Source organism: Triticum urartu, chromosome 7, assembly GCF_003073215.2.
Source record: "Triticum urartu cultivar G1812 chromosome 7, Tu2.1, whole genome shotgun sequence".
Lineage (NCBI taxonomy): Eukaryota > Viridiplantae > Streptophyta > Magnoliopsida > Poales > Poaceae > Triticum > Triticum urartu.
In genome coordinates, this window is record NC_053028.1 from 23585351 (window position 1) to 23609560 (window position 24210).

The 24210-nt window shown below is 45.8% G+C and overlaps 2 protein-coding genes across 3 annotated transcripts; both read left to right on the plus strand.

Moving 5' to 3' along the window:
* Positions 1-538: 538 nt before the first annotated feature.
* Positions 539-4978, plus strand: LOC125524794 (protein SRG1-like). Its single transcript, XM_048689823.1, has 7 exons — positions 539-604; positions 773-1080; positions 1188-1265; positions 1604-1607; positions 3819-3996; positions 4083-4413; positions 4648-4978. Exons 2-7 carry the CDS (start codon positions 844-846, stop codon positions 4888-4890), a joined length of 1071 nt encoding a protein of 356 aa, XP_048545780.1. The 5' UTR covers positions 539-604; positions 773-843; the 3' UTR covers positions 4891-4978.
* An 8103-nt stretch (positions 4979-13081) lies between these two features.
* Positions 13082-15101, plus strand: LOC125523615 (protein SRG1-like). 2 transcript variants are annotated; one of them, XM_048688636.1, is made up of 5 exons: positions 13082-13215; positions 13427-13691; positions 13773-14032; positions 14119-14449; positions 14685-15101. In XM_048688636.1, exons 2-5 carry the CDS (start codon positions 13455-13457, stop codon positions 14925-14927), a joined length of 1071 nt encoding a protein of 356 aa, XP_048544593.1. In that variant the 5' UTR covers positions 13082-13215; positions 13427-13454; the 3' UTR covers positions 14928-15101. The 2 variants fall into 2 exon arrangements, with proteins under 2 accessions (XP_048544593.1, XP_048544594.1); XM_048688637.1 differs by having other exon boundaries at positions 13088-13185.
* The last annotated feature ends 9109 nt before the right edge of the window (positions 15102-24210 follow it).

Here is a 24210-nt window from a genome sequence, read left to right on the forward strand (position 1 = left end):
AGATTGACGGATACCGACCAGATGCATCGATCCTCTACGAAGGGTAAATTTTCCTTTGGTGGTAGTTTTAAATTTACAGATAGTTAATCCATGGCTAGGAGGCTATTAAGTCATTTGTCATTTTTATAATTTGTTACCTCAAAGTTCATACGTGGTATGTTTCAAGTTGGCCATCCACTTGGGTTAGGTTAATTGTGGAGTATTTGCTGGCAGTTAGATGCATGGTGACCAGATGCATCGATCCCTTTAGGAAGAGCATGTGCATGGGAAAGACTAGATTTTCTGTGGGCGGCAATCTTCTACTCCCTCTGTTCGAAAAATCTTGGTGCTAGATACATTCATTTGAGGGACAAGCTTTTTCGGATAGAGGGACTATTTAACCAATAATTAATCCATGGCTGGCCGGCTATGGAGTCCTTTTGTCATATTCTTCAATTGTTAGAGGCGCTACCTGTTACTCCAGTAGTCTATATAAACAGAGCTCCATGCTTTGGTACTTCCACAGCTAAGTTGCATTACTTGTTGTAGAGCACAAGTACTGACCCGAGGAATTGATCAAGGAGATTGATCAAAGATCCATCTCAGACCTCTCACTCTATTGCAGGTAATATTGTTTGGCAGTTCCTGATCTAAGCTTCATATGCATGAGCTAGCCGATAAAATGCATGAGATTTAACGTTGCCTCACAACTGTTCAAATCAAGCCTATTTTACCCGTATGTCAGATTTGCAGTAGCAATCTGATTTTTAAGTGTAATCATAATATATTTCAGATTCTTCTGTTTGGCACTCCCTCTTACTATAAGACCCATGAAGTATACGTGAAGGTCGTGCAAGTGCAACTATGGGAAGCATGGGAGAAGAACCAGCAATGACGGTGCAGGAGCTCGCCAACGTCCTCGGCAAGCCCGACGTGCCAGCCCAGTACGTGGCGCGCGGGCACCACGATCAGCAGCTCGCCACAGCAGTCACATCACCTATCCCTGTCATCGACCTCTGCCACCTTTTCACAGAGGATGGTGCAGCCACTGATGAGGCATCAAAGCTTCGAGTAGCGCTCGAGTCATGGGGCCTCTTCCTGGTAAGTAACAATCCTATCAGCACACGGTACTTAGAAGTACTCCAAAATTTTAGTACAAGATCAAACATTCATATTCATCTGGCTTATATGTATGTGCCTGCATGCAGCTCAGTAACCATGGTGTAGAAACCACCATGATGGACGACATGATGATTGCTTCAAGGGAGTTTTTCAAGCGGCCACTTGTAGCGACCAGACCTCAAACAGTCTGATCTCTGTGCTCAGGTGTCATCCCTGGATCAGTAATGCTGATACCACACAGTACTTGAAGGATTTATAACAGAGTAGCAATCACACACTTATTACATCGAATGTCTCAAAAGAAAACTTATTACAATAAATATGGCTTAAGGCCATCTAATAACGATAACAACGGAAGGCTTGGAAGATAAGCGAGTCCATCAACTCCAATGGCATCACTGAGTATAGAACCACGACCTAAAGGCACCTTACTCATCGTCTGAAAAGTCTGCAACATGAAACGTTGCAGCCCGAAAATGGGTCAGCACATGGAATATGCTAGCAATGTAACACATAGAGAGTAATGGAAGAATAAAGCTATACTACATGCATATATGGCTGGTGGAAAGCTCTATGGTTACAATTTTGCATAAAACCAATTTTTCCCTACTGCAAAGGAATAAATTTTATTTAACTATCATGGTGGTTGTTAAACATTGAGAATGGTTGACAGCATACTCAATCCCAATTAAGCATCTTCATTAAACCCAAAAAAATTAATTAAAAGTAACATGATGAGATTCACATGATAATCCAAGTACTAGATACTCAAAACGTCCATAACCGGGGTCACGGCTAATCATGATTAGTTTATACACTCTGCAGGCACTACATGGTGTTTGAGAAACGGATGACCGAGACATAGTCTTTCAGAAGCGCTAGCACCTTACGATCGGGTAGACCGTACCACCTACATCCCCTACATCTGCTAGTCTACTACTGTAAGAGTTCGCACAACTTAGTCAACTATGCTAGAGCCCATAGTAGCTTGTGGCTGCATACGGAAGTTTCTAGTATGAATAATCTCATGATCCCTTTGGGCCTGGGTGGTGGTCCAAAAAGAAACATGCAATCCTGGAATACCCAGGTACCTCAATCCACCCAGATGTGTGTTTAAGTTGCCACCTTAAATAAACATTAATTAACAATCTCACATCTGTCATGGATATCACTCACCCAATCCACGTCTACTAGCATAGCATGGCATAATAAGCAAACGTAGAAGTAACTCCCAAGGGTTTGATAATGAAACAAGTAATACGCACTACCTCATCTACTTCCCATCCCACAATTTAATTAGATCCTAATCATGCAATGTTTGAGGATTGATCTAATGCAATAAAACTGGGTAGTAAAGTGGTATGATCAAAGTGTTACTTACCTTGCTAATGATCCACGAAACCTAGAGATTCGAAGTAACAGGCGGCACACTCCGGATACTCTCTCGCAAAAAAACAAACAAGCATACAATAAGTACTCATCTAATGCACAGATAAAACTCAAATAAGAGATCTAACCAGAAAGTTCAACTTAAGAACTCCGGTTTGCAAAAAGAATCAAAATCAAACGAAGCAACGAAAGTCAAACGGCGAAAGAAACCAACTTCGTTTTACTAATCTGGACCTAAGTCAAATTTTACAGAAGCAAAAACTTGTTTAAATTGGTTAAACAGAAAGAGGGTTTCGAGACGAAACTCCAGGCGCTCGAATCGCCTGATTCCGATAAACGAGCGAAAAATTATACTAAAACAAAAATCGGATTAGAAATCGCGATCAGAAATAATCGCGGAAAGTCCAAGAAAAAGAAAAACGACGAACAGATTAACGAACAAACGTTCTTTATCTGGATCTAAATGATGAACGCGTTCGTTAAAACGAACGAACGAGCGAACGCTCGTAATTAAACTAAACCGAAAAAAACCGATCTAATAAAAAAACGGAAACTAAAAAACCGACGAAAAACCGAACGGTTTTTCGAGAAAAACCGGCGGCGAGATCGAGGTCAACCTCGGGCGGCGGGGTCGGCGGCGGCGGCTCCGGCGGGCGGGTGGGACGGCGGCGGCGGCGCGAGGCGGCGGCGCGGGCGGCGGGGTCGGCGGCGAAAGGCGGCGGCGGTGTGCGGCTAGGGTTTGGGGCGGCTCGGCTGGGCTCCCTTGCTTATAAAGGCCGGTCGGGCCAGGTATCCGGGTCAGACACGGCCTGTTAGGTCGGTTCGCGTTTTTTTAAATAATTACACGCAGAAAAACAAATAAAAGAAATACTAAATGGACTCCAAAAATCCCGAAATAAGTTTTCCCCGACTTCTAAATTCAAACCGGACAAAGTGAACATTTATTTGGGGCCTAAATGCAATTTTGCAAAACGCACATTTTTCCTAAATTCAAATAAAATAACGAAAAACTCCAAAATAAAATCTTATTTGATTTTATTATTAAACCCTCAATATTTTTTTATTTTGGGAAGGTCATTTTATTCCCTCTCTCATATTTTTGTAATAGAAATAATTGAAGATAAAATAATTAAAATCAAATGATCCTATTCTCAAAATTTGAGAAAACTCAAATATGAGAATAACGAAATCCCCAACTCTCTCCGTGGGTCCTTGAGTTGCGTAGAATTTCTACGATCAAAACCAAAAGCAAATAAAATATGATATGCAATGATGATCTAATGTACAACATTCCAAATTGAAAATTTGGGATGTTACACCACTTGAAGACAAGAAGAGGTACACCAACCTAATCGGCGGTGAGCAGTTCCAGTTTGAGGGGTACGGGAATGACCAGGTGAGGTCACCGGACCAGATCCTGGACTGGTCTGACCGCCTCTACCTCAAGGTAGAGCCTGAGGACGAGCGACGCATCACCCTCTGGCCAACACATCTTGAAAACTTCAGGTCACCTATTGATCAGAGATATCACTTTCCAAATTTCCAGGCCTGGGGTTTAAGTATCATAACATCATATATTGTTGTCTTTGCAGGGATATTCTGCACAACTTCACGAGAAAATGTGGGGGAGTGAAGGACAATCTGCTCCGGGCAATGGCGAAGCTGCTGCAACTTCATGATGACGACTACTTTGTGGACCAGCTTGGGGAGAAGGTTGAAACTAACGTGAGATGCAGCTACTACCCAGAGTGTCCAAGGCTAGAGCTTGTATTTGGTCTCAAGCCTCACTGTGATGGAACCGTTCTTACACTTCTCATGGTCGATGACAGCGTCGGTGGCCTGCAAGTTCTAAGAGATGGGGTGTGGTGGGATGTACCGATCGTACCTCACACACTGTTGGTCATTATAGGAGATCAGACTGAGGTGCGTTTTTTTATAAACTAGTAGCACTATTTTGTATGGTCAGGTCAGAACCTTACTGTTTGAGTTTTCCATGAAAAATACTTCCATGGTATAACAAATTTATAGCCTTTGCTAGCATATTCATAATGGAACACAACAATCAAAATTAAATGCCAGGGTTTTCGGATAAAATAATCATTTTGTCAAAAGTTTCTAAGGTCTTGGCCTGATTGAGTTAAATGTTTTGTTTCATAGATAATGAGCAACGGCTTCTTCAAGAGCCCTGTGCATAGGGTCGTGACAAATGCAAAGAAAGAGAGGCTATCAGTGGCTCTAGACTATTCTGTTGACCATGAGAGAGAAATTGAGCCATCGGCTCAGCTGATCGATGAGAAGAGACCAGCATTGTACATGAAAGTGAAGGTCAAGGACTACAATGCCGGGCTGTATGAACATTTCTCTCAGGGAACGATGGTTATTGATACACTGCAGATATAACTATGTGGTATCTATCATGGAAAAATGTGATCAAATTATGACCAATGTTTGTATTGTGTATTTCTAAATGTTACTTGTATTAAGTACTCCGTTTGTTCAACAACACATTCATTTCAAGTTTTTGCATGTTTTACATGCTAATAAGACAATAAAGTTATATATATTACTAATGTGTTCTAAATGAAAACTTTGTGATGCTGGATTGCTGGTCATGTGCTTCAGTTGTCAATAATTAAGTTGAAACATATCCAAGCCAATTAGCTGACTGACCCCTGCAACAACCAAGAGCTTTTGATTGACTGATTAGAAAAATTATTTCCTTATGAAACTCTCAAGCCGCGTCCCTGAGTCTCTTGTAATATTGTTGTTAGCTCTAGATAGTATATTTCAAGTTGGCCATCCGCTTGGATTTAAGTGTGTGGAGTATTTGCTGGTAAATGGATGCATGGCGACCCGAGAGATGCATCCATCCTTTGGGAAGGGTAAATTTTCTTCTGGTGGTAATTTTTTAATTACCGAATAATTCATCCATGGCTTGGCGGCTATTGAGTCATTTTCATATTTGAAATTTGATGGACCTTGCAAATGCTTAATCGGCCATGCTTGTCTCATAGTCAAGTAGTACTACAAGTTTTATCTTGATCTCTACTTTAGCGATGAAATAATGAACAAATTAAGCAGCATGCGGGATATAGTGTTATAGCATGCAGGTTCAGTTGAACTATGAGTTATTATCACAATTAACTGTATACTTAATCTACAAAAACTGAAACTTCACTTCTTAGATACTGGAGAACTGGATATGCACATAACTTAAACGCCCATTGAAAACATCATTACGATTTGTTCAATATAGAACATCCATGGTTCAGCAAGCACACAAAGCAGTCTTGATAAACACATATCAAAACAGAAGACATAATGCGGAGGCAATTGATCTGAATATGGCAATTCCATCCTGTTAATCTGATGAAAAAAGTCAATGGAAAAGTTTGTTGCTTGCCTTGATGATGCATCTTTATAGTGAGTGTCGTAGACAATGCGCCCATAAGTAAATATTAACTTAGGTGTTCACAAAGTCTGCCACACAAAACCTAAGATTCTTGTAGCTCCTACTAGGCCCAAGCCCACCTCATAGCAATTGGTCCAAAGATTACTGACACAACTACTAGTCCCCAGAAAGATTTCGTAATTTTCTGCATAGCTCCTCCCAGTTTAGTCCGCTTGATCCTGCCACCAGCCAACTTAGAAATGAAGTAGGCAGGCCAATCTATCTCACACGGTATAGCACTCTGGACACTGCCGTGAAACCACTCGGTGACCGTCTCCACCACACCAGTTTGGAGATCTACAATGTACGCACAACCTTGATTGTCATTGACCAGCAGTTTGCCGGTCATCTCGCCCACACACACGCATTGCACAAGGCCGATCTTACTTTGGTTGGGTCGTTTTAGCTTGATCATCTTTGTGCGATTCCAGCGGTCTGCAGTGCCATCTTCGCTCTTGTTATCACCTTGACATGTCTAGATCTCCAGCATGGTGCATTTCCTATACAAGCGAACCAATTAGCGTCTAGCGTCCCGTCATTGGTGACGCTAACCATTGGTTCGCTGTACAAATTGAGGTCGTGGTGGTTCGGGGTGATTGGGAGCCTTGTTAAGGACATGTTAGTAGTCTTAGCGCACACGTTGAGCGTATAAAAGCTTGACGTCTCCCTGAGAAGCCAATGTGCCGTGCCTCTGTAAAATAGTTTGGGAAGCGTAGAACCCTTTGTCTCGGGCCGCGTTGTATATATAGAGGCAATGCCTTGGTGCATACGTTTACATAGAGAGAAAACCGATCGAGGGAGAGGGAGATCGGTTGAGAGGAGATCGACCAGGGGAAGGTCATTACAAGGGATAAAGAGAAGATGAGATAGAGTTGGATACAAGTTAAACACCTCTTCTATCCCTATACAATAATTCTAACATTCCCCCTCAATCTAAACCTCAAGCGTTGCTAAGGTTGAGATTGTACTTAAACTCGTCTAGTCTTCTCTCGGTCAAGGGTTTAGTGAACCCATCCGCAAGTTGATCCCCTGTAGGAATAAACCGGATCTCAAGTAGCTTTCGAGCTACTCTCTCTGACAAAATGGAAATCCACTTCAATATGTTTTGTTCGTGCATGAAAAACAGGATTTGCTGAAAGGTAAGTTGCACCAATATTGTCACACCACAGCCGTGCAGCTTTTGGAGCTTTAATCCCAAGTTCATAAAGTAATGTTTGTATCCACATCACTTCAGTTGTAGCATTCGCCAACGACTTGTATTCAGCCTCCGTACTGGATCTTCAAACAGTAGCTTGCTTTCTTGCACTCCATGACACAAGGTTAGACCCCAGAAACACAGCAAAACCACCAGTAGATCTCCTATCATCAGCACACCCTGCCCAGTCTGCATCAGAATATGCAGTAACACGCAAGGAAGGGGACTTGACAATCTGATGTCCAAGTCCTTGAGAATACTGAAGATACCTTAGAATTCTTTTAACTGATGTCCAATGAGTAGTTCTAGGAGCATGCAAATATTTACATACCTTGTTTACTGAATAAGAGATATCAGGACGTGTAAGAGTCAAATATTGCAAGGCACCTACAACACTTCTATAATTTATTGCATCCTCTGGACCAAGAGCTTCTCCACTGTCAACTGTAAGCTTTTCCGAGGTGGAGATTGGTGTACTGACTGGTTTGCAATTCTCCAATCCCACCCTCTTTAGAACATCAGCTATATATTTCTCTTGTGATAGAAGTATTCCATCTCTGATCTGCTTTACCTCTATGCCAAGAAAGTAGTGAAGATCACCTAGATCTTTGAGAGCAAATTCAAGCTTTAAATCCTTAAGCAAACAAGTAGTGGCCTCTTGACTTGAGCTAGCAACAATTATATCATCAACATAAACAAGGACAAAAATAGTGATATTGCCTTTGCTATAAAAGAACAAGGATGTATCTGCCTTGGACGATGTGAAGCCAAGATGCTGTAGCTGCATGCTCAACCTAGAATACCATGCTCTTGGAGAGCCTGCTTCAGGCCATATAAGGCTTTATCCAACTTACATACATAATGTGGTGTGCTGTGATTTTCATAACCTAGTGGTTGCCGCATGAACACTTCTTCCTCAAGAACACCATGAAGAAATGCATTCTGAACATCCAGTTGTCTTAAGCTCCAATCTCTGGAAACAGCAATGGACAAAACAAGACGAATAGTAGTTGCTTTAACCACATGACTAAAGGTATCATCATAATCAATTCCAAACCTTTGCTTGAAGCCCTTTGCAACCAACCTTGCCTTATATCTGTCTATACTGCCATCTGATTTTCTTTTAATCTTGTATACCCATTTACAGTCAATTATATTAGCACCATGTTGCGGTGGTACTAGATGCCAAGTCTGATTTTTTATAAGTGCATTATATTCATTATCCATGGCTTCCTTCCAATCTTTATTAGCAAGAGCATCATGCAGATTAATAGGTTCACCAGAAGTGGCAAGGAAGGCACGCTTGGTCGGATTATACCTTATTGTACCATCACTATATTGTTTTTCTTTAACAATACCTGACCGAGACCTGGTGTTTCGACGAAGAGGTGAGGGAGCCAGAGAAACAGTTTCTGTTGGTTGTGGCGTAGGAGATCTTGCCGATTCGGTGTTGTGCATAGAAGATCCAGGCAGATCGGGCTCCTGATCTGAGAAGGATTGACGCTGCTGGCGCTGCTCCTCATCTGACGCGCAGTCAGAGCCGACCGGCGAATCAGAACCACCTGGCGGGTCCCGTGTTGTCGCAGCGGAACTGGCAGGACCGGTCGGTGGGGCCCAAGGCGACGTGGCGGCGAGCGACTCGCTCCCCCCCACGCCTCGCTCGATGGGCGTCTCGAGGCGCGCGGGCGGAGATTGGCGCGACGCGCCTGGACTGGTGCGACCCACCTGGTCGGCTGCGCCGCTGTCGGCCACCAGGGGGCGCAGGGGCGGATCTGCACCGGATCGTGCGCCTACAGTCTGACGCGAATCTGGCTCGGATCGCGCGCTGGCAGCAGGATCAGCATCGGAGTCCGGTCCTGGTTTGTCCTGTGTGCACATAAAATGACAGGTAGAATCTGCGCAAGAGGTATTAGAAACGCAATTTTCTTTGGATTTTTGCACATGGTCATGATCAGTTAATTCACCCCCGTGATTAGGACGTGTAGAAGAGTCGGAGAGAAGTGCGATTTCTGCACGAAGCAAAGCACCCGCATTGGGATGAAGCTTGGAGAAAGGAAATAGTGTCTCATCAAAAATAACATCCCGAGAGATATAGATGCGTCCGGTGGATGGTTCAAGACATTTGTAACCTTTATGAAGATTACTGTACCCAAGAAAAACACATTGTGTGGAACGAAACTCAAGTTTGTGACGATTGTATGGATGTAAATTGGGGTAACAAGCACACCCAAATTTTTTGAGATAATTCTAATCTGGCTTCTGGTTATACAATCGTTCTAAAGGAGTAGAATTGCCAATAATCTTACTGGGAAGACGATTGATGAGATATGTAGCTGTGATGAAAGCCTCATCCCAATACTTGAGGGGCATGGACGCCTGAGCTAAAAGAGAGAGACCAACTTCGACAATATGGCGGTGTTTGCGTTCAGCAGAGCCATTCTGCTGATGAGCATGAGGACAAGACACATAATGGGTCATCCCAATACTACGGAAAAAGGAGTTGAGTTTTTCATACTCCCCTCCCCAGTCACTTTGGACTGCTATGATTTTCTTATCAAAGTGTCTCTCAACAAGTTTCTGAAATTCTTGAAAGATGGAACAAACTTCAGATTTATACTTGAGCAAATAAATCCATGTAAACTTGTTGTAATCATCAATGAAGCTAACATAGTATTTTTTCGACAGAAAGAATCTCGGGCATGACCCCATACATCACTGAAGATCAATTGTAGGGGAGCATGAGAGACACTAGTAGACTTAGGATAGGGAAGCTGATGGCTCTTGGCACATTGACATGCTTCGCAAACAGACTCATTATTGGAACTAAGTGACAAGGGAAGATTGTCTTTATTGACTACTTGCCTAACTATGACTGATGAGGGATGACCTAATCTTTGATGCCACCTCGCCAAAGAGGGCTTGATGACGGAGTAGACTCGATGATGCTTGTTGCGAAGTGCTCCGGATGAGATGGGGTAGAGGCCGCCAACGCATCTACCGTGATAGAGAAGTGCCCTCGTTGCCCGATCCTTCATGAAAAAATAGCGAGGATGAGTCTCAAAGAAAACATTGTTATCAGTGGCTAAGCGAGACATAGAGGCAAGGTTTTTATCAGCTTGAGGAACATGAAGAACATCCTTAAGAACTAGATCACGTTGAAGGTTAGGGGAATTAAGCGAAACTTGACCAATATGACAAATATCCATACCTTTAGTGCTAGCGGTGTGGATCTGATCGGTGCCATGGTATGTCTCACGCAGAGCCAGTTGCTCTAACTCATTTGTGACGTGGTCCGTAGCGCCAGAGTCAACATACCAAACGCCATCCATGCCTTGCTCGCGCATAGCAGCTGCAACCAAATGAGCATCCGGGACAAAGTTTTCATCATACCGATGCCAACAGTCGATGACCTCGTGACCGGCCTTCTTGTAGAGCTGACAGCAAGGACGGCTACGTGAGGAGGAGGGGTGGCGGCCAGTGTTGGAGTTGAAGCCGCCACCCCATGGTTGTTGCCGTAGCCGCCGCCCTCGGTGTTGTGGCCGTAGGTGCCACCAGAGCGTGCGCCATCGCCCGAAGAGGAGCCACGGCCGCGACCACCGGCACGGTTGCCGCCCTGGTGACCACGGCCACGGCCGCGACCCCGTGCAGCGGAGTATGCAGATGATTGCCGGAGATTGCCGCCATGGAGGAGGGTGAGGCGGGCATCAAAACTGAGGAGCTGACTGTGCAGCTCCGGGACCGTGATTGGTTCCACGCGTGCAACAAGAGCAGAGACGACAGGGTTATATTCCATGTCAAGGCCAGCAAGGATCTTGGAGACGATCTCCGGGTCGGAGAGCGCCGAGGCCGTGCACGCGACTTCATCTGTGAGCATCTTGATCTTGCCGAGGTACTCTGCCATAGACATATTACCTTTTTTAAGGTTGGTGAGCTCCATGCGGGTGTTAATCGCCTGCGCTTGGCTCTGGGCAGCAAACATGTCGTTGATGGCGCGCCATACCGCGGCCGGCGTCTGGAGCGTGGCCACCTGAGAGAGAATCTCGCTGGAAAAAGAACCCATCAAGAACCCTTGGAGTTGTTGCTGTTGGGCATACTAGAGAGTGCAGGCGAAGTTGGCGACTTGCTCGTCCTTGCCATCCTTGGTGATGGTTAGCGTGGCCGGCGGCGGTGGGCTTGTTGCGTCAAGGTGATGCTCCATCTGGGCACCCTTGATCTGGGGAAGCACGATGGCTTTCCAAAGGAGGAAGTTCCCCCTGGTCAGCTTCTCCTGGGGCGGCGATCCGAGGAAGGAGTTTGTGGCTGTGGATTAGGAAGCAAAGGTGGAAGTGGAGGAGGTGGTGGTGATCGCGCCCATGGTGCTGGGCGACGTGGAGGCAGAGGTGGTAGACATGTCTCGGTCGCGAAGGTAGCTAGATGCGATCTCTTTCGATCTGATGAGGAAGAGGCTCTGTTACCATGTAAAATAGTTTGGAAAGCGTAGAACCCTTTGTCTCGGGCCGCGTTGTATATATAGAGGCAATGCCTTGGTGCATACGTTTACAGAGAGAGAAAACCGATCGAGGGAGAGGGAGATCTGTTGAGAGGAGATCGACCAGGAGAAGGTCGTTACAAGGGATAAAGACAAGATGAGATAAAGTTGGATACAAGTTAAACACCTCTTCTATCCCTATACAATAATTCTAACAGCCTCGGCTCACGACGGCGCTGGCGTGCTGGGGCGCCACATGCACGCCGTGCTCGAGTGTAAAAGAACTTTGTAGGCGTGCTCCAGCTCCACTCGGCGGACGTGAACACATGGAGATTGTACCCTGGCTTACCTTTGTCGACACTGATGATTAGCACTTTGAAGGACACTGTGTAGATTGGCCATCGCCGTTTGTCGGAGAAGCAATCCAGATCGGTTAGGAAGGTGTATCCTTCCATTGTGAAATCCCCATTGTACCTCAGCGGGGGCAGCAGGTCGCCTATGCCGGCGAGCGGATCGAACACTGCCAGACTCAAGTTTCTCTCGGTCAAATTGTTGGGGCGGACGAGTGGGACGATGTGGTCTAGAACAAGGCCACGACGTGAGGTGAGCGGCACCGCGTGGAAGCCACCATCCCCGGGGAGGCCGCCGATGCCATGCCGGAGGAAACTGGAAACGGTAGCGGTCTCCGAGGGGGGACCATGGCGCCAGGGCGAATGACGGCGCGGGCGCAGAGATGATTCTTGCTGGTCGTTCTTCACGGGCCAGTTGTGTGACGAGGAAGCCCGACGGGTGGGGCACGCCCTCCGGCCAGCGGCGGAAGAGGAAAGAGGCCAGCCGCAGGAATATAGGACTGACCCCTGCAACAACCAAGCGCTCTTGACCAACCGATTAGAAGAATTCATTCCACGTCGGCGTGCAAAGCAAGTGTTCATACGAAATTAAGTTTTCTCACGGAACTCTCGAGTCGCGTCCTTGGGTCTCTTGCAATATTGTTGTGAGCTCTAAGTTCATTCGTGGCACATACACGGTATATTTCAAGTTGGCAGTCCACTTGGCTGCAAGTGGGGAGTATTTAGTGGTAGATTGGTAGATACTGACCAGATGCATCGATCCTCAAGGAAGGGTAAATTTTACTTTGGTGGTAGTTTTTAATTTACGGAATAGTTAATCTATGGCTAGGCGGCTACTAAGTTATTTGTCATATTTTTAATTTGTTACCTCAAAGTTCATAGGTGGTATGTTTCAAGTTGGCCATCCACTTGGGTTAGCTTAAATGTGGAGTATTTGCTGGCAGTTAGATGCATGGTGACCAGATGCATCGATCCTGTGGGATGAGCATGTGCATGGGGAAGACTAGATTTTCTGTGGGCGGTAATCTTCTATTTACCCAATAATTAATCCATGGCTGGCCGGCTATGAAGTCCTTTTGTCATATTCTTCAATTGTTAGAGGTGCTACCTGTTACTCCAATAGTCTATATAAACGGAGCTCCATGCTCTGGTATTTCCACATCTAAGTTGCATTACTTGTTGTAGAGCACAAGTACTGACCCGAGGAATTGGTCAAGGAGATTGATCAAAGGTCCATCTCAGATCTCTCCCACTATTGCCGGTAATTTCGTTTGGCAGTTCCTGATCTAAGCTTCATATGCATGAGCTAGCCAAGAAAATGCATGAGATTTAACATTGCCTCGCAACTGTTCAAATCATACCTATTTTACACGTATGTCAGATTTGCAGTATCAATCTGATTTTTAAGTGTAATCAGAATACATTTCGGATTCTTCTGTTTGGTACTCCCTCTTACTATAAGACCCATGCAGTATACGTGAAGGTCGTGCAAGTGCAACTATGGGAAGCATGGGAGAAGAGCGAGCAATGACGGTGCAGGAGCTCGCCAACGTCCTCGGCAAGCCCGACGTGCCAGCCCAGTACATGGTGCGCGGGCACCACGACCAGCAGCTCGCCACAGCCATCGCAGCACCTATCCCTGTCATTGACCTCTGCTGCCTTTTCACGGAGGATGGTGCAGCCACTGATGAGGCATCGAAGCTTCGAGCAGCGCTCGAGTCATGGGGCCTCTTCCTGGTACTTAGTAGTACTCCACAATTTTAGTACAAGATCAAACGTTCATATTCATCTTGCCTATATGTATGTGCCTGCATGCAGCTCAGTAACCATGGTGTAGAAACCACCATTATGGACGACATGATGATTGCTTCGAGAGAGTTTTTCAAGCGGCCACTTGAAGACAAGAAGAGGTACACCAACCTAATCGGCGGTGAGGAGTTCCAGTTTGAGGGGTACGGGAATGACCAGGTGAGGTCGCCGGACCAGATCCTGGACTGGTCTGACCGCCTCTACCTCAAGGTAGAGCCCGAGGACGAGCGACGCATCGCCCTCTGGCCAACACATCCTGAAAACTTCAGGTCACCTATTGATCAGAGATATCACTTTCCAAATTTCCAGGCTTGGGGTTTAAGTATCATAAGCTCATATATTGTTGTCTTTGCAGGGATATTCTGCACAACTTCACGATAAAATGTGGGGGAGTGAAGGACAATCTGCTCCGGGCAATGGCGAAGCTGCTGCAGCTTCATGATGACGACTACTTTGTGGACCAGCTCGGGGAGAAGGCTGAAACTAACGTGAGATGCAGCTACTACCCGGAGTGTCCAAGGCCAGAGCTTGTATTTGGTCTCAAGCCTCACTGTGATGGAACCGTTCTTACACTTCTCATGGTCGATGACAGCGTCGGTGGCCTGCAAGTTCTAAGAGATGGGGTGTGGTGGGATGTACTGATCGTACCTCACACACTGTTGGTCATTATAGGAGATCAGACTGAGGTGCGTTTTTTTTATAAACTAGCAGTACTATTTTGTATGGTCAGGTCAGAACCTTACTGTTTGAGTTTTCCATGAAAAATACTTCCATGGTATAACAAATTTATAGCCTTTGCTAGCATATTCATAATGGAACACAACAATCAAAATTAAATGCCAGGGTTTTCGGATAAAATAATCATTTTGTCAAAAGTTTCTAAGGTCTTGGGCTGATTGAGTTAAATGTTTTGTTTCATAGATAATGAGCAACGGCTTCTTCAAGAGCCCTGTGCATAGGGTCGTGACAAATGCAAAGAAAGAGAGGCTATCAGTGGCTCTAGACTATTCTGTTGACCATGAGAGAGAAATTGAGCCATCGGCTCAGCTGATCGATGAGAAGAGACCAGCATTGTACATGAAAGTGAAGGTCAAGGACTACATTGCCGGGCTGTATGAACATTTCTCTCAGGGAACGATGGTTATTGATACACTGCAGATATAACTATGTGGTATCTATCATGGAAAAATGTAATCAAATTATGACCAATGTTTGTATTGTGTATTTCTAAATGTTACTTGTATTAAGTACTCCGTTTGTTCAACAACACATGTCATTTCATGTTTTTGCATGTTTTACATGCTAATAAGAAAATAAAGTTATATATTACTAATGTGTTCTAAATGAAAACTTTGTGATGCTGGATTGCTGGTCATGTGCTTCAGTTGTCAATAATTAAGTTGAAACAGATCCAAGCCAATTAGCTGACTGACCCCTGCAACAACAAAGAGCTTTTGATTGACTGATTAGAAAAATTATTTCCTTATGAAACTCTCAAGCCGCGTCCCTGAGTCTCTTGTAATATTGTTGTTAGCTCTAGATAGTATATTTCAAGTTGGCCATCCGCTTGGATTTAAGTGTGTGGAGTATTTGCTGGTAAATCGATGCATGGCGACCCGAGAGATGCATCCATCCTTTGGGAAGGGTAAATTTTCTTCTGGTGGTAATTTTTAATTACCGAATAATTCATCCATGGCTTGGCGGCTATTGAGTCATTTTTCATATTTGAAATTTGATGGACCTTGCAAATGCTTACTCGGCCATGCTTGTCTCATAGTCAAGTAGTACTACAAGTTTTATCTTGATCTCTACTTTAGCGATGAAATAAGAGTGAAGTGCATCATAGGTCCTCGAACTATTTCAGAGGTGTCACATAGGTCCTCGAACTATGAAAGTCGTCATCTAGGTCCTCAAGGTGCAATATGTGTGCCATTCTGGTCCTCAAACTATTTCGAAGGTGTCACGTAGGTCCTTGAACTATTTCAAAGGTGTCACATATATACACACTTATTACACTTCAAGGATTTCTGAGGACCTATATGGCACTTTTCATAGTTTAAGGACCTATGTGACACCTTAAAAATAGTTCAAGGACCTAGGATGCACTTCACTCATGAAATAATGAACAAATTAAGCAGCATGCGGGATATAGTGTTATAGCATGCAGGTTCAGTTGAACTATGAGTTATTATCACAATTAACTGTATACTTAATCTACAAAAACTGAAACTTCACTTCTTAGATACTGGAGAACTGGATATGCATATAACTTAAACGCCCATTGAAAACATCATTACGATTTGTTCAATATAGAACATCCATGGTTCAGCAAGCACACAAAGCAGTCTTGATAAACACATATCAAAACAGAAGACATAATGCGGAGGCAATTGATCTGAATATGGCAATTCCATCCTGTTAATCTGATGAAAAAAGTCAATGGAAAAGTTTGTTGCTTGCCTTGATGATGCATCTTTATAGTGAGTGTCGTAGCCAATGCGCCCATAAGTAATATATTAACTTAGGTGTTCACAAAGTCTGCCACACAAAACCTAAGATTCTTGTAGCTCCTACTAGGCCCAAGCCCACCTCATAGCAATTGGTCCAAAGATTACTGACACAACTACTAGTCCCCAGAAAGATTTCGTAATTTTCTGCATAGCTCCTCCCAGTTTAGTCCGCTTGATCCTGCCACCAGCCAACTTAGAAATGAAGTAGGCAGGCCAATCTATCTCACACGGTATAGCACTCTGGACACCGCCGTGAAACCACTCGGTGACCGTCTCCACCACACCAGTTTGAAGATCTACAATGTACGCACAACCTTGATTGTCATTGACCAGCAGTTTGCCGGTCATCTCGCCCACACACACGCATTGCACAAGGCCGATCTTACTTTGGTTGGGTCGTTTTAGCTTGATCATCTTTGTGCGGTTCCAGCGGTCTGCAGTGCCATCTTCGCTCTTGTTATCACCTTGACATGTCCAGATCTCCAGCATGGTGCATTTCCTATACAAGCGAAGCAATGATAGCGTCCCGTCATTGGTGACGCTAAGCATTGGTTTGCTGTACAAATTGAGGTCATGGTGGTTCGGGGTGATTGGGAGCCTTGTTAAGGACATGTTAGCAGTCTTAGCGCACACGTTGAGCGTGTAAAAGCTTGTCTCTCCCTGAAAAGCCAGTGTGCAGTGCCTCGGTACACGACGGCGCTGGCCTGCTGGGGCGCCACATGCACGCCGTGCTCCAGAGTGTCAAAGAACTTTGTAGGCGTGCCCCAGCTCCACTCAGCCGACGTGAACACATGGAGATTGTACCCTGGCTGACCTTTGTCGACACTGATGATAAGCACTTTGAAGGACACCGAGTAGATTGGCCATCGCCGTTTGTCGGAGCAGCAATCCAGATCGGTTAGGAAGGTGTATCCTTCCATTGTGAAATTCCCATTGTACCTCAGCGGGGGCAGCAGGTTTCCTACGCCGGCAAGCGGATCGAACACTGCCAGACTCAAGTTTCTCTCGGTCAAATTGTTGGGGCGGACGAGTGGGACGATGTGGTCGAGAAGAAGGCCACGACGCGAGGTGAGCGGCACCGCGTGGAAACTACCATCCTTGGGGAGGCCGCCGATGCCATGCCGGAGTAAGCGGTAGCGGTCTCCGAGGGGGGACCATGGTGCCAGGGCGAACGACGGCGCGGGCCCAGAGATGATTCTTGCTGGTCGTTCTTCACGGGGCGGTTGTGTGACGAGGAAGCCAAGAAGGAAGGACGGGTGGGGCACGCCCTCCGGCCAGCGGCGGAAGAGGAAAGAGGCGTCGGCGATGAGGCGGCGCCACCGCTTGCACGTCGCGGCGCAGCGGAAGAGCGCGGCGACGCCCGCCACGCGCACCAGGATCTCCGCGACCACGTCCTCCGGCAGCGTCTCCATTGATCTTCGCCAACAGCTAGGGCCGGCGCGGGCCGTGCCCTACTTGTGAGCGATCGACGTGCGACCGTGCGATTTGGAGCGACCGCTGATTGGCCCTCGATTGGAGTCGTATGAACCTTTTCAACGTTCTAATAACCATGTTACTTCCCTCAAAAAAAATCCTGTTACTACGGGACTATCCTACGGACTGACGTGGTTGAAATCATAAGGGGGAGGGTTGAAACAAAAATGCTAGTAGAACTGAGAGAACATTGTTACGGATTACTCCCTCCCTTCCGGTTTATAGGGCTCAAATCTTAAATCTCATCAACCAACGCATTTTGTGATTGGAGGAATGTATCTTATACTTTATAAAACTATCCTAATTAAACTCATGCATTAATTTGGATTAATTACAGTGCATGCATACTTGACCACTAGATGAGTAGGAACATTACATGCATTGGTGTGTTCTTTTTTAATTCTTGCATGCAAATATTTAATGCGCATTGAAAACTAAATATGAGATGAAGATGAGCCCTCTAAATTGGAAAAACGAAAAAGTTGAGATAAGCCTTATAAACCAAAAAGGAGGGAGTAACTTTCAGGGACAGTTTGCACTTGACAAGAACGCGGAAAAGATCAATGTGGAGCTCGACAGCCAAGCGGTGGTGCAGATAACCAAACAAAGGGAAAAGAATTTGTCTGCAGCAGGGCCATGGATTCAAGAAATAAAGGGGATGCTTGATTCTGTGGTGGAGTTCAAAGTGTCATGGGTTCGGAGATCTGCCAACGTTGCTGTGCATAAGCTTGCCAGAGTAGGTGTAGGTGAGGAGAGATCAGAGCTATGGCTTTAGTCTCCTCCAGATTTTATTTTAGATGTAATTTCGGATGACATTTCAAACTTTGTTTAGTTAAACAAAGTGGCGGCAGGTTTTCCCCCTAAAAAAACTTTCAGGGACAGAGATTTCAATAGAAAATTCCCTTAAAAAAAGATTTCAATAAAAAAAAGTACTTTCAGGGACAAACATATCCAGCACCACCGCTGTAAAAACTCCCCATGATATCCCGCAAAAAAAGGCTCCCATGATATTTATGAGTTAAATACATTGGAGGTGCCTAAACTTGTCTTGTGCGATTAGTTTGGTGCCTAAAGTTGTATAATACATGAAACTGGTGCTCAAACTTGTCCGATCGTGCAAATACGGTGCCTTCATCCATATTCCAACGTACGTGCTGTCCGCGTGGCGTGCTAGAGCGGCAGTGGCCCATGTGCCCGCTCGTGAGGAATTATTTTACAGAAACCAAACTCGAATTTTATTTAATCATGCAGGAATGTCTTGAAGTATAGGATATGCTAGATAGAAATAAAATGAAAAAAAAACACAGAGGAGTTTCGAACGAGGCACCTCTTGGTCAACTACCGGCACGATCTAGCCATGCAGCTGAACTTTGCTTTCCATAAGAATGTTAGCAATAAAGCTATTGTAGACTGATTGACGGGTTTATCCATCACTTATTTTTTATTTATTACCACTGTTTATTTTTTATTTTTTCCAAGTTCATGTTTAGTTTTATGACACACAATTTTTCCCATATAAAAATACAATAATTACCAATATTAAATTACTTTGTGTTTTCAAATCTTTTTTATTTTTTTGTGTGTACTTTGAAGAGGTAAAATGAACTTTTTCAGAATTTTATGTTGATTTAAATAGTTGAACCCATATTAAATACTATTGTGTAAATTCATATATCTTCATTCTGCACCAGAAGCACACACAATTATTGTGTATCTTCACTCTATTTCTAGAATACCCAATTATTAAAAATTTGACAACTTTGTATTTTGTAAACTATTCAACATGTATTAAAAATTATTTTCTAATAATATTAAATTCTACAATGTATCCAAACATGTCAACCATGTTTGTAGAAATTTAAGGATATTCAAAACAATTTTAATAACCGTTGAACATTTTCTAAAAACATGTTGAGCCTTTTGTAAAATACACATTGTCATTTTTGAACCTCGATCATACCTTTCTCAATGCACTCCCGGATGTGGTGGAACCGGGTATCGATGTGCTTGCTCCTCTCATGATGAACCGGATTTTTGCACAATGAGATTGCAGCTTGGTTGTCGATCTTCAATGACACCTTCTGCACCTCCCGCTTTGCAAGATCAGCTAGGAGTCTTCTCAGCCACACTGCTTGACAAGCCGCTGTGCTTGCCGCTATGTATTCTGCCTCGCATGAAGACAACGCAACCACCTTTTGCTTCTGAGAATTCCAGCTGATAGGATTTGGGCCAAGGTAGAATATCATACCCGTTGTGCTTTTCCGGTCATCCACATCACCTGCCATGTCGCTATCTGAGTATCCACGAAGGATCAATCCTTCATTTCCCTTTCTGTACGTGCAGCCAAGATTAATAGTGTCTTTCACATAGCGCAAGATTTGCTTGACCGCGCTCATGTGTTCGGTTGTCGGATTCTCCATGAAACGACTCACAATCCCGACTGAATAAGCCAAGTCAGGTCGGGTATGCACCAAATATCTTAGGCTGCCCACAACGCTTCGATACATTGTGGTGTCCACCGGCGGATTTGAGCTACGCTTGCTCAACTTGTGGCGTTGGTCCATTGGAGCTTGTGTCTCGTAGCAATCTGTCATGCCACACTTGTCCAATAACTTGACCGCATAAGCCGATTGACATAGGGAAATCTCTCCGGAGCTTTGCTTCACTTCAATGCCCAAGTAATAGCTAAGTAATCCCAGATCGCTCATGCTAAACTTCTTCTTCATCTGCGCCTTGAAATGTTCAATTTCTTGTGCGCTATCTCCGGTGATAATCAGATCGTCGACATAAACTCCAACTAGCAGGTTTGATCCTTTGGAGTTCTTTGTATAGACCGCGTGCTCGAGGGGACATCTCTTGAACCCGAGCGAGATCAAACTTCGGTCTAACTTTGCGTTCCAAGCTCTTGGCGCTTGCTTCAACCCGTAAAGTGCCTTCTTGAGCTTGTAAACTTTCCCTTCTTCGCCTTTCTTCTCGTAGCCGAGGGGTTGTTCCACGTACACTTCTTCTTTAAGGTCTCCGTTGAGGAAAGCGGATTTCACATCCATATGATGAACCTTCCAATCCTCTTGTGCTGCCAAAGCTAGGAGCACTCTCACCGTCTCGATTCGAGCAACCGGTGCAAACACCTCCTCATAGTCAACTCCTTGACGTTGTACGTAGCCCTTTGCAACGAGTCTTGCCTTGTACTTCACAATGGCACCCTTCGTGTCCTTCTTCAACTTGTAAACCCACTTCAAACCTATCGCCTTTTGGTTCGGAGGTCGGTTTACCAAAGTCCATGTGCCATTGCTCTCTATCGCCTTCATCTCCTCATCCATGGCGTGCATCCAACTTGAACTTTTGCTCGCCTCTACGAAGTTCGCCGGCTCCTCAACTCCAAGTAAACACAAATCGGAGTACTCAAGCGTAACTGGCTTTGCGTACTTGTAGACTTTTTTGAGGGTCTTGTAGCGACGAGGCCCGGAAGAATCCGTTGTGGCTTGCGAAGGAGGCGACACAAATTGTGTCGGCGTCGATGCACTTGAGGAGGATGGTTGAGTCTCGGGCGTAGTAGATGCCAGGTCGTTGGCATCCTCGTCGTCGGCGTAGTCGTCGTGATCGTGACCATCATCTTGATTGTCATCATCACTATGCGCCTCGTTGTCGAGATCTCCACCCGTGTCGTGCGCGTCGTTGTCGCTATCACCTTGCGACCGATGCGCGTCGTCGTCGGTGTCGGCACCATGGTGATCACTGCCGTTGCGGTCACCTTGGTTGTGCGTCTTTCCAACCACCTGGTCTTCCTCCCCTACATCATCATCAGTTGGGAATTCAACTGTGAATATGTTACCGTTTGGAGCATCGTCGGCTGCTGCGCTCCAATTCCACGCTTGGTTTTCTTCAAACACGACGTCGCGTGAAATCCGTAGACGCTTCGTTCGTGGATCGTAGAAGCGGTATGCCTTGGTGCCGGAACTCCTCTCGTATCCGATGAACACCATCTTGGTGCTACGATCGGCAAGCTTTGAGAGATGCGGCTCCGCCGTCTTCACATGCGCCACGCACCCAAATGTCCGTAGATGAGACACATTCGGCTTCCGTCCGTAAATTGCTTCATACGGAGTCTTTCCGATCACCGCCTTCGTTGGAGCCCGGTTGAGAAGATAAACCGCTGTCGAGACAGCTTCTCCCCAAAAAGTCCCCGGCAAGTTCTTGCTCTTGAGTAAACTTCTCGCCATGTCAACAACGGTTCGATTGCGCCTTTCAACAACCCCGTTCTGCTGCGGCGTATAAGGTGCCGTGAGGAACCTCTTTATGCCAATCTTCTCGCAGTAGTCGTTGAACTCGTTCGACGTAAACTCTCCGCCGCGATCTGTCCGTAGAGCGCGAACCTGCAGCTTGTGTTCCATCTCCGTTGCAGCCTTCAGCTTCTTGAACGCTTCAAACGCCTCATCTTTAGACCGTAGGAGAACAACCCACATATATCTCGAGTAGTCATCTACCACTAGAAAGAAATACTTCTTTCCTCCGTGAGTTGCTGGGGTGATAGGGCCACATAGATCACCATGGAGCAGCTCGAGTGCATCACTTGCACGATAGGTAGACTGAGTAGGGAACGGCCTGCGGTGCTGTTTTCCAACCAAACACCCATCACATACTCGATCAACATGGTCGATAAACGGCATCCCAGATACCATCTCCATCTTCGACATCTTCTTCAAGGCGTAGAAGTTGACGTGTCCAAATCTAGCATGCCATAACCACGAATCATCATCACTCTTGGCGAGCCAACACTCCGGTTGAGATTGATCGAGGTTGAGGATATAGAGCCTGTTCCGTGTGCGATTCACACACGCTAGCACATTTCGGAGGTTGTCGAAGATCGTCATCACTCCGTTCTCAATATCCACCTTGCATCCATTCTCGTCAAGTTTCCCGATAGAGATGATGTTGTTGCGAAGCCTTGGGATGTAGTACACTCCGGTGAGTATGCGATGTTCTCCTGTGAGACCTTCGAAGAGGACAGAACCTTGCCCGCAAATCTCCACATTTGAACCATCACCGAAATTGACCGAGCCTTGAATATCATATTCTAGCTCGAGGAACTTCTCCTTGCACCCCGTCATGTGGTTACTGGCCCCTGTGTCTAGATACCACGACACGTTCTGGCTCCCGGATAACTTTGGTGTTACCTTTTTCTCATGAAGTAGCACCTTCCGGTTCGGTTTCACAACCGCTGTTTGGACGAGATCACAAACTTCGGCCATCAGAAGACCTGGACGTTCGTCTTCCTGCTTCGCCAAATTTGCCTTGATCTCCCGCTTGTTAGGCTCCGGACAATCCTTCGCAAAGTGACCCATCTCGTTGCAGTTATAGCACTTGACCTCGGACATATCCAAGTTCCGTGGCTTCCGCTCTTTAGATCGGTCCGCCTTACCACGACCTTGTGGCTTGCCTTTTCCTTTGCCTTTTCCAGTTTGTCCGCCGCTCTTCGCGTTGTTTGAGCCTTCGCCAACGTTGCGCCTTCCTTTACTACTTGGGGACTCCCAATCTGCGCGTGAGTACATGAGTTGGTCACCACCTCCTCCTTTGCCTTTCCGACAGCCACGAGCATTCTCTTCCCATGTCCGTAAGCGTCCGATCGCCTCCGTTATGGTCATGTCGTCGATGTCGTAAAGCTGCTCGAGCGTGCCGATGATGTACGTGAATTTATCAGTCACTGAGCTGAAAAACTTCTCCACAATCTCGGTCTCCTCAAGCTTTGCACCAAGCGCGCGGATCTCTCCCACCAAAGTAGTCAGACGCATGGCATAGTCGTTCACCGATTCAGTTTCCTCCATCTGTAACTTGTGAAATTGGCGCTTCAGCACTTGTGCCCGAGCCTTGGTGACGCGATCTTCTCCGATCCTCATCTCCTTGAGTGCGTTCCACGCCTCTCTTGCTGTCTCGAACTCCGCCAATGTCATCAGCACGGAATCTGGCACAGACTGGGCTATGGCGGCCATGGCACCTTCGTCGCACTCCTCGTCGACGCCGTCGTCCGTGATGGCCTGCCACACTCGTAGGGTTCGGAGAATGATCTTCATCTTCACTGCCCACACGCCGTAGTTGGCGTCGGTGAGCATCGGGTACTGGATGGGGATGTTGCGATGCGCCAGTACGTTGGCACCGCCCGTTCCGCCACCACTAGTCGCTGACTTGCCGCCCTTCTTCACCTTGTCGCCGTTCTTATTCGCCTTGGAACCGCCGTTGCCGGACTTGACCGACTCAGCGTCGCTGTCCCCCATCGTAGATCGTAGATCGTCAAGGCTCTAGATACCAATTGTTGGTTTCTGAACGCTAGTCCGAAACCCCAGGAACAATAACGCTCGTGTACGTGCTAAGCTAGCACACAGACAGGTAGCTGGATTGATCCTTGCGTCTGTACACGCGAAGCTAGCTTAGCTTCGTCAGCGTAACACGTACGTATACTGCTGGTGTAA

Coding starts and splice junctions, on each gene's coding strand:
- LOC125524794 (XM_048689823.1), top strand. CDS start 844: ATGGGAAGCATGGGAGAAGAACCAGCAATGACGGTGCAGGAGCTCGCC. Junction 3,997..4,082: donor ACACATCTTGAAAACTTCAG/GTCACCTATTGA, acceptor TTGTCTTTGCAG/GGATATTCTGCACAACTTCA. Junction 4,414..4,647: donor TTATAGGAGATCAGACTGAG/GTGCGTTTTTTT, acceptor TTTGTTTCATAG/ATAATGAGCAACGGCTTCTT.
- LOC125523615 (XM_048688636.1), top strand. CDS start 13,455: ATGGGAAGCATGGGAGAAGAGCGAGCAATGACGGTGCAGGAGCTCGCC. Junction 13,692..13,772: donor AGTCATGGGGCCTCTTCCTG/GTACTTAGTAGT, acceptor GCCTGCATGCAG/CTCAGTAACCATGGTGTAGA. Junction 14,450..14,684: donor TTATAGGAGATCAGACTGAG/GTGCGTTTTTTT, acceptor TTTGTTTCATAG/ATAATGAGCAACGGCTTCTT.